The following is a 13,246-nucleotide window of genomic DNA, read 5'->3' as shown; positions in this document are numbered from 1 at the left end:
CTACACCGAACCCCACAATCCTCTCTGACCTCACTCACAAAATCTTTACACCAACCCACACCCGAAACCCCACCACGTAACAACCCCTTCTCCGTCGGCGCCGTCGCCAAGAACATAAGATTTCACTGCGTCTCCTTCCTCGCAACCCCCTCCTCCTCCCGCAATGTCCTGATCCGCCAAATCGCCACTCCGTCCCGCGTCCGCCTTGTCATCCCCGGCCCGTGCTCCATCAACATCAGGCCGAGACCCCGAATCTTTATCGCCAATTCCTGCACAGTCTATGACCAGATATAGTCGAGTGCATGGAGATAAACATGGACCGCGCGTATGATCCATTCCCGATCGACAGACCGTCCTTTCGCGAGGTAAAAGCGCTTCGCAGTTCGCTTAGGCAGCACATCGAAGGCCCATCAGCGTATGCGAATCGCTGCGCCCAGAGGACTTTTTTTTTGTCGGCGGTGAGTGGCTGGCAGAGCGGGGTGCGGTAGTAGGAGCACGAAGTGCCGTGTGTGCGTTGAGCGGTTGTGGATGTGTTGATCCATATGAAGAGGCAACTCCACGCTCCGCGGCAGCAGCACGATTTTTGATCGACTCCCATATTTTCCGCGCGGTTTGCTTGGTGTTTTGGGCATTTCGAAGGAGCTTTGGAGGAGCGCTGTTGTGGAGGCGATAGCTGAGTTCCTGGTATCGACCGTTTTGATGGAGGGCGTGGGACTTTGAGTGGACGTTGTGGAGGATAGAGGTTGGTATTGGAGCTTTTAGAGCTCCCCGGCACGAGGAGGATATTGTATGAGTAACGCAGCACAGAAGAACGAAGAGCGGGAGGTCTAATAACGTATTCAGAATCTTCAAATGAGGTATAGGTGTTAGGTGTAGACGCAACCTAATCTTGCAAGTCACCATATCCGTCCGCGCTTCAAAGCAAACTTCTCCTTCCCCCGCAATTACTACACAGACAGAGCGCTTGAAACACGAATCTACAGCATCTTCACAGTGCAAAACAAAACAAAACCTCTACTTCTCCCTTCTCCTCTCAACACCCACTCCCCCACATCCACTCCATCATCCATACCCATCAACACCCTCCCACCTACCTCCCCTTCCCCTTCCCCTTCCTCTCCCTATCCCACTTCTCAATCTCCCTCACCACCTTCTTCACCCCCGCCTTCCTAACCTGCTTCACCAACCCCGGTCCCCCATACGCCGCCACATACGCATCATCGACCTCCCGCACATGCCGTTTAACCGACTGCCACGCTTTCTTCACTTTACTTTCCTTATGCTCTTCCTGTGGATCCGTATCTTCCGGCTCCGCGAGGGTAGGCGAAGTAGTGTCGATACCGGGCGCGGAGTCTGTTTGCGCGCAAGCAACTGAGTAAGAGGGAGGTGCGGAGACGGCGGAGGGGAGAGTGATTCCGGGATTAGCCTGGGCTGAGCTTGGTACAGAGGTTTGAGATGCAGTAGGTGAGGATGCAAAGGAGAGTGCGCCTGTAGAAGGATAATGGGTATTGGAGCCTAGCAAGGCAGTTGTAGAGGAGAAGGATGAAGAGAGGCTAGGAGACCTGGGCTTGCAGTCCAGCTGCGGGGTCTTCAACGCGTTAGGGGAAGAGCGCTTCAACATCGTAGGCCATTCAGGTATCATCGTGCTAGTACTACAAGAAAAACTCCAGCAACGCAAAATAAGAAAAGAAAAAAAAGAGGAAGACCCGAAGACCTTAGAGCGAGTATATATTATTGAGCATTGAAGCAAAGCGCACTTCATCTACTACGCCTTTCATTCATTAAAGCATCGCCATTCAAACAAAGGCGATGAAAGACACCTGGGCACAAAGCGACACTCCGTGCTGAACAATGTCAGCATGGGGGATGAAAGGAGCAAAAATATAGCAAAAAGAAACTGCCCGCTATCAGAATCGAACTGATGACCTTATCATTACTAGTGATACGCTGTTACGAGGTTAGTGAGTGTGGAATATTTTGTATGGGAGCTGAACTGACCTCTACCACTGAGCCAAGCGGGCGATTTTTACGTTTTTGAGAAAATTTATATAAATATACCAACAAACAACGGAAATGCGGCCACACAACTGAGAGATGCGAAAGATGAAGAATATTCAACAAAAATTGGGAGTGCGACCGTTGGAGCTATCAGGGGCTAATTAGCCGAGGCCGTTAGCCGGCTTGCCCCTCATCGCTCGCTGCCATCTGCATCCTCACAACGGAATCACCCATCGCACGTTGCAACAGCCTAACACGACCTTTTAGCATATTGCCCCAGTTCTACCGACCCTAAGCTTTCTTTTAGAAAGTCAGCCAAGCCTCAGGGCAGCTGCTCGCGATGCCGTTCGCGTACTAGAGCGCGGAGGTCCATCCCTACTTCCTCAAGCAAGGCACCCTTAATCTAGTTCACTGAACCCCATAGGCCTACCCGCCGTTCAAAACTCTCACTACCTCATGTATCCGGACGCCCCAGCATCCCGCCGAATCCATCTCCTACGCCGAATCGCACTCACGCGTCACATCTCAGCGCGCGCCGCCCCGCCGTGAATACCCCTCGCTACCTCTCTGCATCGGCAGCCTCGCGGTTCCCCTTTTCGACCGCCGGGATACAAAAGCGTGTAGACAGCTACGAGGACATAGGTGGGTAGCGTGACGTATAGGCTGTACTATGTTACTTGCGCACACGTTGGACCGCTGGCCCATCTCTAGCCCGCCATTCGTACTGATGCACAGATAGGGTGGCTGGGTGTATAGAAGGAGAAGCCGTGGCTCGTGTGATTTATGTCGCAGGGAAGCTTGTCGGTAATCCGATACTCGCATTCATGCTGGAGGACTGGACGCTGGCTGAGCGGATTTAGTACAATGTGGGAGGGCATGCCGAATGGCCTGGGTTGTAGAAGTGTTTGTTTGACAGAGGCTGTGTGGACATCTGAGAGCGGGAAGTGGAGCATAGCGGGGGTTTGGCTCGACGTTGATTGCGGCCTTGCTCCAGGCATGTGTATTGGACTACTGGACTACTGGGCATAGGGTTGACTACGCGGTTTGTGAACGAGACCTATACATCCGTGTCAAAATGGCGGAAGGGATATCCTCACGGAGATTGGATAAACCCATGAATGCGCGTAGGGCGATTTCAAACGCTTCTCCTCCCATGCACCAGCACACCTCCTCGCGCCTCCCTCGACATCCCCCCACCGGTTTAGTGCTCACACCTGTTCAAGCACCGCACCTGTTAGGAGATCTCTGATGCCTCTCCACCCACTCCCGTTCGCATGGTGTATCAGCATACACTGTATGTCTCGAACTGTGGTTCACGCAGACACATTCCCTATCTTAGAAGGGTCTTTGATGATCTAGAGTAGCCAGTTTTCCGCCTAAGTGGCTTGGAGGCTCTTGAATATGCTTCCATGTATTCCTCACAAGTCGTAGCGCAAGTAATATCGCCGCCCTTTTTACCAAAGAGAGGGAGCACAGTTGGCTCCCTAGGACGACGTATGATGGTATTAGAACATCGAAGGCGCGGAGTAAGTGATTGCATCAACCGCTCGTCAACCCGCTCAAAGTCATACACATAGCACCGTCGACATGAAAGATCCCCCTCCTAAGCCCATCGGCTGCCAATCCTTCTTCCATAAGCCAGAAACCTCCACCCGACATAACCCGCCCAGAGAGCCTCACGTCATCATCCATTCCCTTCCCACGCACACGAGACCGCCCTTCCCGCGAAGCGCCAAACCACGCAATCCCGTCCCCGTTCACAATCCGGCAGTCTGGTTGGGTCTGTGACATGGCTTGCATGCTCATATACGTAGCGCCGAACGGGAAGGTGATAGCATGCAAAGAATGACTCGCGGAATGCATCGCGGGACGCAACTGTCTCCCGACAGCTTGTGTGACAGCTCGTATTTAGCCGGTGACATGTTTCTGGAGTTCTGGAATGAAGGTTAGTCTTGCAACTGGGGTCAGGAATAGCTGCTACTGCACATCGCCAAGTTGGGAAGAATGGAAATCGGCCCGGATTGCTTGCGAAGGCGTAGAAGGAAAGGTCTGCCGTCTGACTCGAGTGGCACCTAGTGCATGAACCGGATAACTGAGACTAGTGACGCGCATTACGCCTGGCTACCTTTGGTTAGGGCGAGACGGTTCGATATCAGAGAAGAAGTAGATAGTCGGATTGATGTCGTTAAGCAGACGCTGGATGTGAGGTAGATACGACGAGGCGTGGAAGAAGCCGTGAACCCGCTTTTTAAGCCTCCATCGCCAGAAAGGCCGAGATTCTCTCCAAAGCCGAATTCATGACCTGCGTAGGAACTGAGAACCGTATCCGCGCCCAACCAAAATCCGTCTCGACGCCTTTGTAGAATCGTCCAGGGCCGACACGTACCCCATGCTCAGCTAATCTGTCGTAAAAGTCCGCCTCGTCGTCCACACTTCTGGCGTGTTTCGCTAGCTTCGCGAAGAGAAATATGCCATCGGTGGGTGTGATGAAGGGGATGTCCCACTCTTGCAGGGCGCTGGCAAGTAGACGGAACGATTCAGTCAGTCTTTCCGAATTAAGAGCCAAGAGAATCGGGAGTTGCGACCAAGCCAGCAGTGACGACAGGTAGAGTGATGCGATGTTGTTGGTATGATGAGCGGTCAAGAGAGCCAACGCGCTGATGAGCTGGGGATTTTGTTGCGAGACGACACAGCCCTACACGAGTCAGAAAAGCTGGCAAAGTTTTGGGGCACTTGGCTGACCACTCTCAAACCACTTGAGCCGAATAGCTTACTCGCGCTCCACACTACGTGTACACGGCTAGGGTCGATCTTGACCGCGCCCTCTGGCACTAGGGGCTCCGTCAATGCCAGCGCAGAAACGAACGACGGACTATCATCCGGAGCGTCTGTGAGAGTCGAAAGGGCGTAGATTTCGTCTGATATCAGGTGAAGTCCACGCTCCTGGCAGAACTCCATGCATTCGATCAGTGACCTCCTCGGGTAGCACCTCGATAGAGGGTTGTGCGGATTGCATATCAGAACGGCTTTGATCCTTGACTTCTCGGCGGAGAAATCATACGCTGCCTGGAGGGAAGGTAGAAGGTAGTTGTCGTAGTTTTGGTAGGTGGGCGGCCGAGCAACGATGATGTTGACGTTCGCTCGGGACTTCAATATTGGCTCAAAGCCATCTGTTGTGGAGTGAGCTGTGTAAGATAACCGGAAAGAGAGGCACAACTCACACCAGTATGGCCCAGGTACAATGACGCTGTCACCGTCGTCACACACAGCGTGTATCACGTTCTCGATTGCATCGGTCGCTCTTGCCGTAAGAACTAGGTGGTCCGGCTTCACCGCGTGGATCGGGCTGAAGTATGAGTTGAAGAATGAGGACAATGCCCGGCGGAGGCTGAGATCCCCACCGTTTGGATCTGGTAACGCAAAAGCCTAGTGCTGTTAAAATCAATCGCGGTGCAAGAAACGCACTCCTACTTCTTCTGTGAGCTCATCTTCTACGGTGGTCTTGAAGAACTCGAGGAGTTCGGGGCGCAGCACGTCGTTCTGGGCACTCGAAAGATCAACGGCAGTGGCGGGGTCGTAGTTCTTCGGTGGAGCAACGGCTGCGGCCTTGGGAAGAAGTTGGTTCAAGGTTTCCGTTGCGCGTGTAGAGAGACCCGAGTCCATGTCGAGGGATTCTGTTAAGTCGATAGGGCTGAACGTGCGATGAGAGACAAAGGATAGAAGGCAGAAAGTTGTAAAGGGATACAAAGACAAATCCGCTTGAACAGGGAAGCAACGGTATCCAGGCTCTTGCAGTGGCGTAGTCGAGGAGAAATGGGGCTCTTGGACCTGGAGTAGGCTGAAGGGCTGATATACGCGGCGAGGCCGTAGCGGCAGAAATAGTGGAAGAGCTCGCTTATCAGGAGCTATTTGGCCCCGTCATTCGTCTACTTGACGCGCTAAGTCGGCGCTTCAGGTCCGCGATGGCATGCGTGGCGTTCCTAAGGCAGGCTCAAGTGCTGCATGTCGACATTTCGAGACACTTCCTCCGTGAGCCTTGGTGACTCCAGAAGTGCGGCCGGAGCTCCATACAAGGCCCTCGGGAGGCTGCCGTGTCACCGTCATCCAGTCGCGTGTCTGAGATTTAGCGACCGGGTCAGGTACCGTTCGGTCGGGCCTGATGCCGCAGGGTTTGGTATGGTGCCATGCGACTTTTGCATGCATTCAGCGGAGGTCAGCTGTTCGCGCCAAACTGTTGCTCGTCGCACATGCAGCTGCTGTCGCAATCACGGCATGCTTAAGCGCCCGGAGCTGGCCCGAAGTGTGTGATTCCGCGAATAGGGCTTCGGGTCAATGTTGGATTGTGTTCTTCAGGCTCTGCCACCTCAACCTTGAGGAGGCAGGGCACGCCTTAAGGGATTGTTCGGGCGGAGAGGAAACCAGAGTTTTCGCTAGTTTGGGCCGGCTTCACGCAGTAACGGCGTCTTTAGGTACACGTCTTCGTGGTTCCCAACTCTTTTCGTAGCTAGGGGCCGATCCAGCGATACCGCAAGGCGTTTGAAGACATAGCCTGGCAAGGGTGCTCCCGAAGCCATGCGGCTGGCTGATGCGATGCATCTACCGAGATAGAGACTTCGGTACCATGGATTGGATGGTGATGGTCGAAGGGAGAACGCGGACGCATCAATGCGGCACGGATGGCGCACGGGTCAGACCGGTCCGTGCCTTCCGGCTTTTCGTAAGGCCCTCCATCCTCTCCAACATCAGCCCGCGAATGATGTGGGCGAATATTGCTCCCAAAAATGATTGTGGTTAGCAGCGGGTCGGTCTCAAAGTGTTGTGAGGAACATGTTCCTGTGTGGCCCGTCGCCGTTTCGGGATTAGCTGATCTTCAGACGCGCTTAACCCATCTCGTCGCCACCTCCATCTTCGCGTTCAACCTCCGGAACTCAACCTTCTTGAGCTCCAACTCATCGTCGCATCTTAGAACTCGGCAGTGCCTCTTTACCATCCTTTTCTGACACCCCCATATTCCCGTCGGCCCGTATCCCCCTCTTACACCTCCCTTCGTCAGCGTATCTAGTCATCTCACCGGCTCTTTTCATCTCAGCATCGCGAACAGCATCGATCCTCCAAGGTCCTCGACGTCTACATGGATAAATTATTTCCAAAAGCCACGGAATCAAGTCGCCTGGCCCAGTATGGCTTTGGGGTGCGTAAGATCAAGCCCTCCGTACGGACGGATGTAGGCCTGGACATGACAGGCTCCTCGCCATTCGCAGACAGGCGCTCAGATCGCTGGGCCCTTATTGAGAATATTTTTCTTTTCGATTCACCACGGACAAGCGGTAAAAGAATTTGACATCGCTGACGTCATTAGTCGTCCGGTCAACACCCCTGGAAATACCGGCGCCATCAAATGTGTCGATGCTAAGAAGGCCGCCGTGCTGGAGGAGATATTTGCGCAGAACCCATATACACCTAGTATTATACCACTAACACCATTTTCCACTTCACACAAAATTTGTTCAACGCTTCAGAGGTTCTATGGGATGCTTCTTATGAAAAAAGTTCCCAGGGTCGTACTTCGCCTTAACCTCCTGAAGACGGGGATACCTATCCCCGAAAACGTAGGACGCCTCAGTGCCGGGAAGGAGAGCTCCATTCGGATATACCGATCCCCACCTGTGATCCCGAAGGCCAAGGATTTGTTCCTGCTTCCCATGGATTTCACTGATAATATCTTTGCAGAGCCGTATCGCCTCATCCTCGTCCTCGGCCTTGTCCGTACTGCAGCATTCGTAGGCCATTAGCGGTCGTTCAGCACCATATAGCACCCGTGGGACTTCTCACCCAATGTAGATAGCGAAGTCTTGCCACGACTTTACACCCCCTGGCGGCGGGCAGTGCGCGGAGGAAAAGCACATTCGTAGCGCGGGTCTCCGTGTCTGGCATAGGTCGTCCCCCAGTTGTAAAAACCGAGGTAGAACTCGATTCCGCGCCGCCTGGTGCCATCGACTGCCACCCAGGCGCGCATTTTCTCAAAGCCGGCTTTAACGCATCAAATGACATGTCGGCCATGGCCGTGGAGTCGGCATAGCGGCGCGTATATGGTATCGTGGACTCAACCAAGTCGCACGCAGCGGTCAACCACTCCATGCCACAGCGGAGAGGCATATGCGGTATGTCCATAACGGGCTTGAATCGGCGTCGCGCCTCGGCCTCGTCATGCCCATGGTAATACAAGATCAGCAGCATGGACTCCCCAGGCCCCCCGAAGGCGTCTTGCGTCCCATAGATAATTCCCAGGGAGTCTTCGCCTCCTTGAGTCTTGGCGTACTCCGCTGATGCGGCAATCAATGCCTCGAACTCAGAGGTTTGGTAGGCGAGCAAGGCGAAAAAGATCCTATGTGGGCAAGCCTCGACGCGCAGCTTGAGGCTCGTGACGACGCCAAAGTTGTAGCCTGCACCCCGGAGCGCCCAGAAGAGGTTGGGATTCTCGTCCAGCGATGCCGTCACGACCTCGCCAGACGCTAGCGCTACACGCGCCGACAGCGCCGAGTCGACAGCATAGCCGTACTTGCCCATCGCCCATCCGGCCCCTCCGCCCAGCAGCCACCCAAAGAAGCCTATCTATTTAGCGGCAGGAATCGACGTGGCTACGCCGCGCATTACGCAGGCATTAGCCACCTTCGCCCACCGATGCACCGCCTTGGACACTCAGGATCCCGTCGGCGCCGAACCGCTCGTTCTCGACGTAGACCTGCTTCACGCACCGAAGGTCGATTTGCATGCCCCCATTCGAGCTTGACGCGCCCATGAAAGAATGCCCGCCGGCGACAACAGCGACTTCGACGTTGTTCAAGTTGGCATAACGTATAGCCCACGAGACGTCTTTTTCAAGAAGTGGCTCTACCACGAGCAAGGGCTTGCCTTCCTCATTTGGCGACCAGCGATGGACCAGACGCGCATAATCGTGGCCCTGGGGAGTGGTAATGTCTGCCGGAATTTTAGCGATGTCTTGTGGGCCGATGGGTGTTGATGTTCTCACTTCTTTGGAATGCGGTGCGGAACTCTTCAAAGGTGATCGCCATACTGCTTGATCCTAGGCGTACTCAGATGTGCCTCACCGACTGGCAGCACTTATAAACAACAAGATAAGGCATCCGTTCGCGTCCGATCGATAATTGACCCCTACACCAACGAACTCGTAGTCTTCGGCTACGAGGCCAAAGGCCTAGGAACCCTCGACATCGTCATCTATGCGCTGGACGAGCACGGTAACAACCACGACGTGCAATGGATCAAGGCGCCCCGCAACGCATTCATCCACGACTGCGTCATCACGCGGAACTTCATCCTCCTCGTCGTATACCCCTTCGACGGCGACGGCGAGGGCATGAAACAGGGTAAGCAGCACTGGACGTATCGGCGCGACCGGCCAGCGACCTTCATCCTCGCGCTGCGGCGCCCGTCGCAGCCGGTCGCGCCAGGGTGGCAGCCCGGCGAGTACCGGGTCTACGAGTGGGACCATGCCATCTTGCTGCACACGGCCGGCGCATGGGAAGCAGAGAACAATAAGCTGTACTTCGAGTCGAGCCGCATCATGTACAACATGCTGCCGTGCTTTGAGCCGGAGGGCTCGCAATGGGCGCCGGGAGACTTCAAGGCGGACTTCGTGCGGTGGGAGGTCGACGTCACAGCGGCGACGGGCGCGAGGCTACGCGACCCGCACGTTGTGCTGGATCGGCCGTCAGAGTTTCCGCGGTTCGATGAGCGGTTCATGCCCAATGGGTACGACTGGGTGGTGCTGGTCGTCATCTTGCCAAACTCGAAGGGTTGCCTCGTCCCGGTGCATCTGAACGGACTGGCATTGGTGAACACCAGGAGCGAGGAGACGACGTACTTTGATCCCGAGGAGGACTGCGCTGTGAAGGAGCCGGTGTTCATACCGAGGTCGAAGGAGGCGCCGGAAGGGGACGACTGGGTCATGGCGATGGTGGAGAGGATGAAGGAGTAGGTCAACGAGCTTGTGCTGCTAGACACTCAGGACTTTAAGACGCCGGTGGCGGTTATTCGCATGCCGTTCCGGATGATGAAGCAGATTCATGGCAATTGGGTGGAAAGTGCACAGCTAGGTGAATGGAAGAGCCTCGTGCGGGAACCTAGAAAGTACGGGCCATGGCTAACCGCGGCGTAGCTGTGTGAGTTACTTACTAAGATTGCGCGGGCAGAAATTGAGTTAAGGAGACAAGGTACTTACTTACTACAGTGTCCAGGTGCGTAAATAGGGCCACGTGATTGAGATACCTTTTGCCCCGTTACACTAGTCGTAAAGGAGTCTTAATCTCACTCCTGTCTTCTCTTTCTTTCGTCACTTTGGGGTGGGGATACGTGCTGTCCCAATCGCTTCGGAGCGCTCCTAGTCGTACCGCTGAGAACGTCACTGTAGATTCTTTTCTCTCGACAGACCCTAAACTCTATTTCAATTCCTCTTCCCTACGCTTGTGGACCAGCCGCACATTCGTCATCTTCGGCTCTCGGATTCTCATGGATCCGCAGTCCTCTATCGATAAGAAACGCAATCTCGCTTCGCCCAAAAAGCCACGACTAGTAGTCTAACCCCTGAAATCCAATTGGACACTCATCAACCTGAGAACGATCTGCGCTATTTCCTCTCGCACCGCCACGATTGCATCCAGTACCGCTTGCGAACCGCCCTAAGTACGCGCTTCAAAAAATAATACACACCATAAACCTCCAAACGCAAAGAGCAGCGAAATCACCCCCTCACATCCAGCACGAAAACCCCACATATCTAACCGTCTTACATACAATGCCCGACCCCTCGACGCTAGAAAAACTGCGACCCTGCGGTATGCCACCCCTCGCAGGATTTAACACGAACGATACCAACGCACTACAGGGCGATTAGAGACCTTCTCCACTGCCCGGCACCATCTAGGCTTCTACCGAAACGTCGCCTGCACTGCAACTTACACCAACCACTCCTCAACAACGACAACAGCAACAACAGCAGCGACGACAACAATCCAGGACTTGATCTTCCGCGCCCTCCGCCACCTAATCGCCACCCACGCCATCCTATCCGCAATCCCGCTGCGGGAAGAAAAATCCTACCCAGACGTGTACTTCGCGCGCCTCCCGTCTATCGACCTGCGTACTTGCGTTGAATTCATCTCGCGCAAAGACGAGGAAGAGAAAGAGGTCAGCGAGGGTGGTGAGGGCGAAAGAGATGAAGAACTAGACGCCCTTCTAACCGAGCAGCACAACCGCGATTTCAAGCAGGATGAGGGGACGAAACCTTTCTGGCGGCTTGTGATCCTGCATTCGCCCGAGAAGAACGCTGGAGATTTCACGGCGTCGTGGGTCTTTCATCATGCGCTTGCAGATGGGACGTCTGCGCTTGTGTTTCATCGGCATTTTCTTTCTGCGCTGCAACAAGTAGCAGGCTCGACCTCCTCGTCTGAAACCACAGACGCAGACGTAAATCCCATCGTCCCCTCCCCCAACACACCCCTCCTACCCCCCCTAGAAGCCCTCCACCCGCTCCCCATATCCGCCCTATTCCTCGCCAAAGCGCTCCTCGGCTCGCTCTTCCCGTCCTGGTTCGCGCCCCGTGCAGCAAAACTCTGGACCGGCGCTCCCATCTCCAATTCCGCCTCGCAAACACGCGCTTGTTTCCAGTCCGTCGTGCTCTCCGCGGCGACTACAAAAGCGCTGCGCGAAGCCAGCCGATGCGAGCGCACCACCGTAACAGCAGCTCTGCAATGTATAGTCGCCTCCTCGCTGCTGTGCACGCTCGACGCGCAGCAGTACGAGAGCGTGAAGGTCGACGGTCCGATTAGCCTAAGGCGGTTTCTGCGCTGGGAAGGGGAAGGAGGTTTGGAGGAGCAGTTTGTGAACGCGATGGGGCAGTATGGATATGTTCACTCGCGCAGCATTCCCACTCCTCCTTCTTCCGCGCTGGCTGGTTCAACTTTCTCCTGGGCCTCGGCCCGCGCCGTCCGCGCAGCCATCTCGCGCGAGCTCGATAAAAACGGACGGGACAGCGTCGTGGGACTGCTGCGGCACGTGCCGGATATGCACAAATTCTTCCTTGGGAAAGTGGGCAGGGAGCGGGAGAGCAGCTTCGAGCTGTCTAACCTTGGCGTTTATAAAGCCGATAGCGGGGAAGGGGAAAGGGAAGGGGAGGGCTGGAAGATACGCAGGATGGTGTTTAGCCAGTGTCCGAATGTGGCCGGGGCGGCGTTTGCAACGAGCGTGGTGACGGGCGGGGATGGGTGTGCGGTGCTGGGGTTTAGTTGGTGCGAGGGGGTTGTGGAAGGGGAAGTTGTGGAGAGGGTGATGCGGAGGGTGGAGCGGGAGGTGGAAGGCGTGTTGGCGGCGGCAGAAGCATGAGCAACGCGTGCGAATTTGTGCAGGAGTGGCGAATCGAATTATTATTATAACGAAAATGAAATAGCGTATTAATAACAATAAAACCGAAGGGGGTAAGAAGGTAACTTTTGTCAGACGTACAAACACCGCGATGCCGCATAGAAAGGAGGCATAATCGTTGCAAACACTACCCCTGCACCGTCTGTCCCGCATTTCCATGAGCTTCAGGCACCGCCGGTGATGAGGACGAACTTGAGTTGTCGATGACGCTGTTGAAGTCGACGGCTAGCGTCCTGCGCAACGTCTTCTCTAGCATGGAGTAATATTTGGATTACGCCATTTCGGTGGCTCGGGGTTGGAAAGAAGTAAAAGAATCAGGTCAATGGTCTTGGAAGCGTCGAAGGGCGGAGCATCGCGGTATATTCGTTGCTGCGCCGCATGAGCCGGATGGCGGCGCCGTGAGGCACGAGAGCTTCAGAACACCAAAACTCCAGTTGCTGGTGCGAAAGGAGATCTCTCGCTCATGCCCCCGAGTATGGGTGAGAAATTCCTCTGAATAGTTGACGCCTAGCAGTCCAATCGGCCTTGCTCGGCGAGTCGAGGGCGTTGAACCAACCATGTCCCAGGCCGCCGCTGCCCAACAACGGTGCTTTGTCAATCGCTAATGAAACCGCGATAATGTTCTCGTGCTATAATTCGCTGGCTAGCAATGAGATCCGCATACTCCGCGCTATATTTTATGGCAAGCAGACATCTCCATATCATCCACAGACTTCCGAGATATTCTTGGACGGTAGGCGGCGAATACTTCCGGTAGCAAAGCCATGCTTTTGTTCCGTATAAGGAAGGCCGAGGTACTTATGAGTCG

At 54.8% G+C, this 13,246-nt stretch overlaps 4 protein-coding genes and 1 non-coding gene across 5 annotated transcripts; 1 reads left to right on the top strand and 4 right to left on the bottom strand.

The window, feature by feature from the left end:
• Positions 1-45: 45 nt before the first annotated feature.
• Positions 46-1,621, bottom strand: BU26DRAFT_551827 (uncharacterized protein; the record flags this gene model as incomplete). The annotated part of the gene is made up of 3 exons (XM_033832123.1): positions 46-278; positions 352-827; positions 1,095-1,621. The coding sequence occupies 3 exons, from the start codon at positions 1,619-1,621 to the stop codon at positions 46-48; spliced, it is 1,236 nt and encodes a 411-aa protein (XP_033683556.1).
• Positions 1,622-1,898: 277 nt separating this feature from the next.
• BU26DRAFT_t35 lies at positions 1,899-2,021 on the bottom strand. The gene has a single exon. It is a non-coding gene; the product is annotated as a tRNA-OTHER (tRNA).
• A 2,032-nt stretch (positions 2,022-4,053) lies between these two features.
• Positions 4,054-5,909, bottom strand: BU26DRAFT_337376 (PLP-dependent transferase). Its single transcript, XM_033822267.1, has 4 exons — positions 5,470-5,909; positions 5,220-5,424; positions 4,741-5,168; positions 4,054-4,693 (listed from the first exon to the last, which is right to left on the bottom strand). Exons 1-4 carry the CDS (start codon positions 5,659-5,661, stop codon positions 4,247-4,249), a joined length of 1,272 nt encoding a protein of 423 aa, XP_033683555.1. The 5' UTR covers positions 5,662-5,909; the 3' UTR covers positions 4,054-4,246.
• Positions 5,910-7,505: 1,596 nt separating this feature from the next.
• BU26DRAFT_596506 (FAD-binding domain-containing protein) lies at positions 7,506-9,228 on the bottom strand (the record flags this gene model as incomplete). Its single annotated transcript, XM_033834970.1, has 4 exons — positions 9,029-9,228; positions 8,678-8,976; positions 8,003-8,610; positions 7,506-7,767 (listed from the first exon to the last, which is right to left on the bottom strand). Exons 1-4 carry the CDS (start codon positions 9,069-9,071, stop codon positions 7,506-7,508), a joined length of 1,212 nt encoding a protein of 403 aa, XP_033683554.1. The 5' UTR covers positions 9,072-9,228.
• Positions 9,229-10,405: 1,177 nt separating this feature from the next.
• On the top strand, positions 10,406-12,728 carry BU26DRAFT_337680 (uncharacterized protein). The gene is made up of 2 exons (XM_033822269.1): positions 10,406-10,853; positions 10,904-12,728. Exons 1-2 carry the CDS (start codon positions 10,814-10,816, stop codon positions 12,397-12,399), a joined length of 1,536 nt encoding a protein of 511 aa, XP_033683553.1. The 5' UTR covers positions 10,406-10,813; the 3' UTR covers positions 12,400-12,728.
• The last annotated feature ends 518 nt before the right edge of the window (positions 12,729-13,246 follow it).

This window comes from Trematosphaeria pertusa (genome assembly GCF_010094035.1).
Source record: "Trematosphaeria pertusa strain CBS 122368 unplaced genomic scaffold BU26scaffold_8, whole genome shotgun sequence".
Taxonomy (NCBI): domain Eukaryota; kingdom Fungi; phylum Ascomycota; class Dothideomycetes; order Pleosporales; family Trematosphaeriaceae; genus Trematosphaeria; species Trematosphaeria pertusa.
This window is presented reverse-complemented; position numbering and strand designations above follow the sequence as displayed.

Bases quoted from the DNA above. Each gene is read 5' to 3' on its own strand.
- BU26DRAFT_337376 (XM_033822267.1), bottom strand. From the start codon at position 5,661: ATGGACTCGGGTCTCTCTACACGCGCAACGGAAACCTTGAACCAACTT. The intron at 5,425-5,469 runs GTAGGAGTGCGT...TAACAGCACTAG, and splicing joins AAGATGAGCTCACAGAAGAA to GCTTTTGCGTTACCAGATCC. The intron at 4,694-4,740 runs GTCAGCCAAGTG...TGACTCGTGTAG, and splicing joins GCTCAAGTGGTTTGAGAGTG to GGCTGTGTCGTCTCGCAACA.
- BU26DRAFT_337680 (XM_033822269.1), top strand. From the start codon at position 10,814: ATGCCCGACCCCTCGACGCTAGAAAAACTGCGACCCTGCG. The intron at 10,854-10,903 runs GTATGCCACCCC...AACGCACTACAG, and splicing joins AGAAAAACTGCGACCCTGCG to GGCGATTAGAGACCTTCTCC.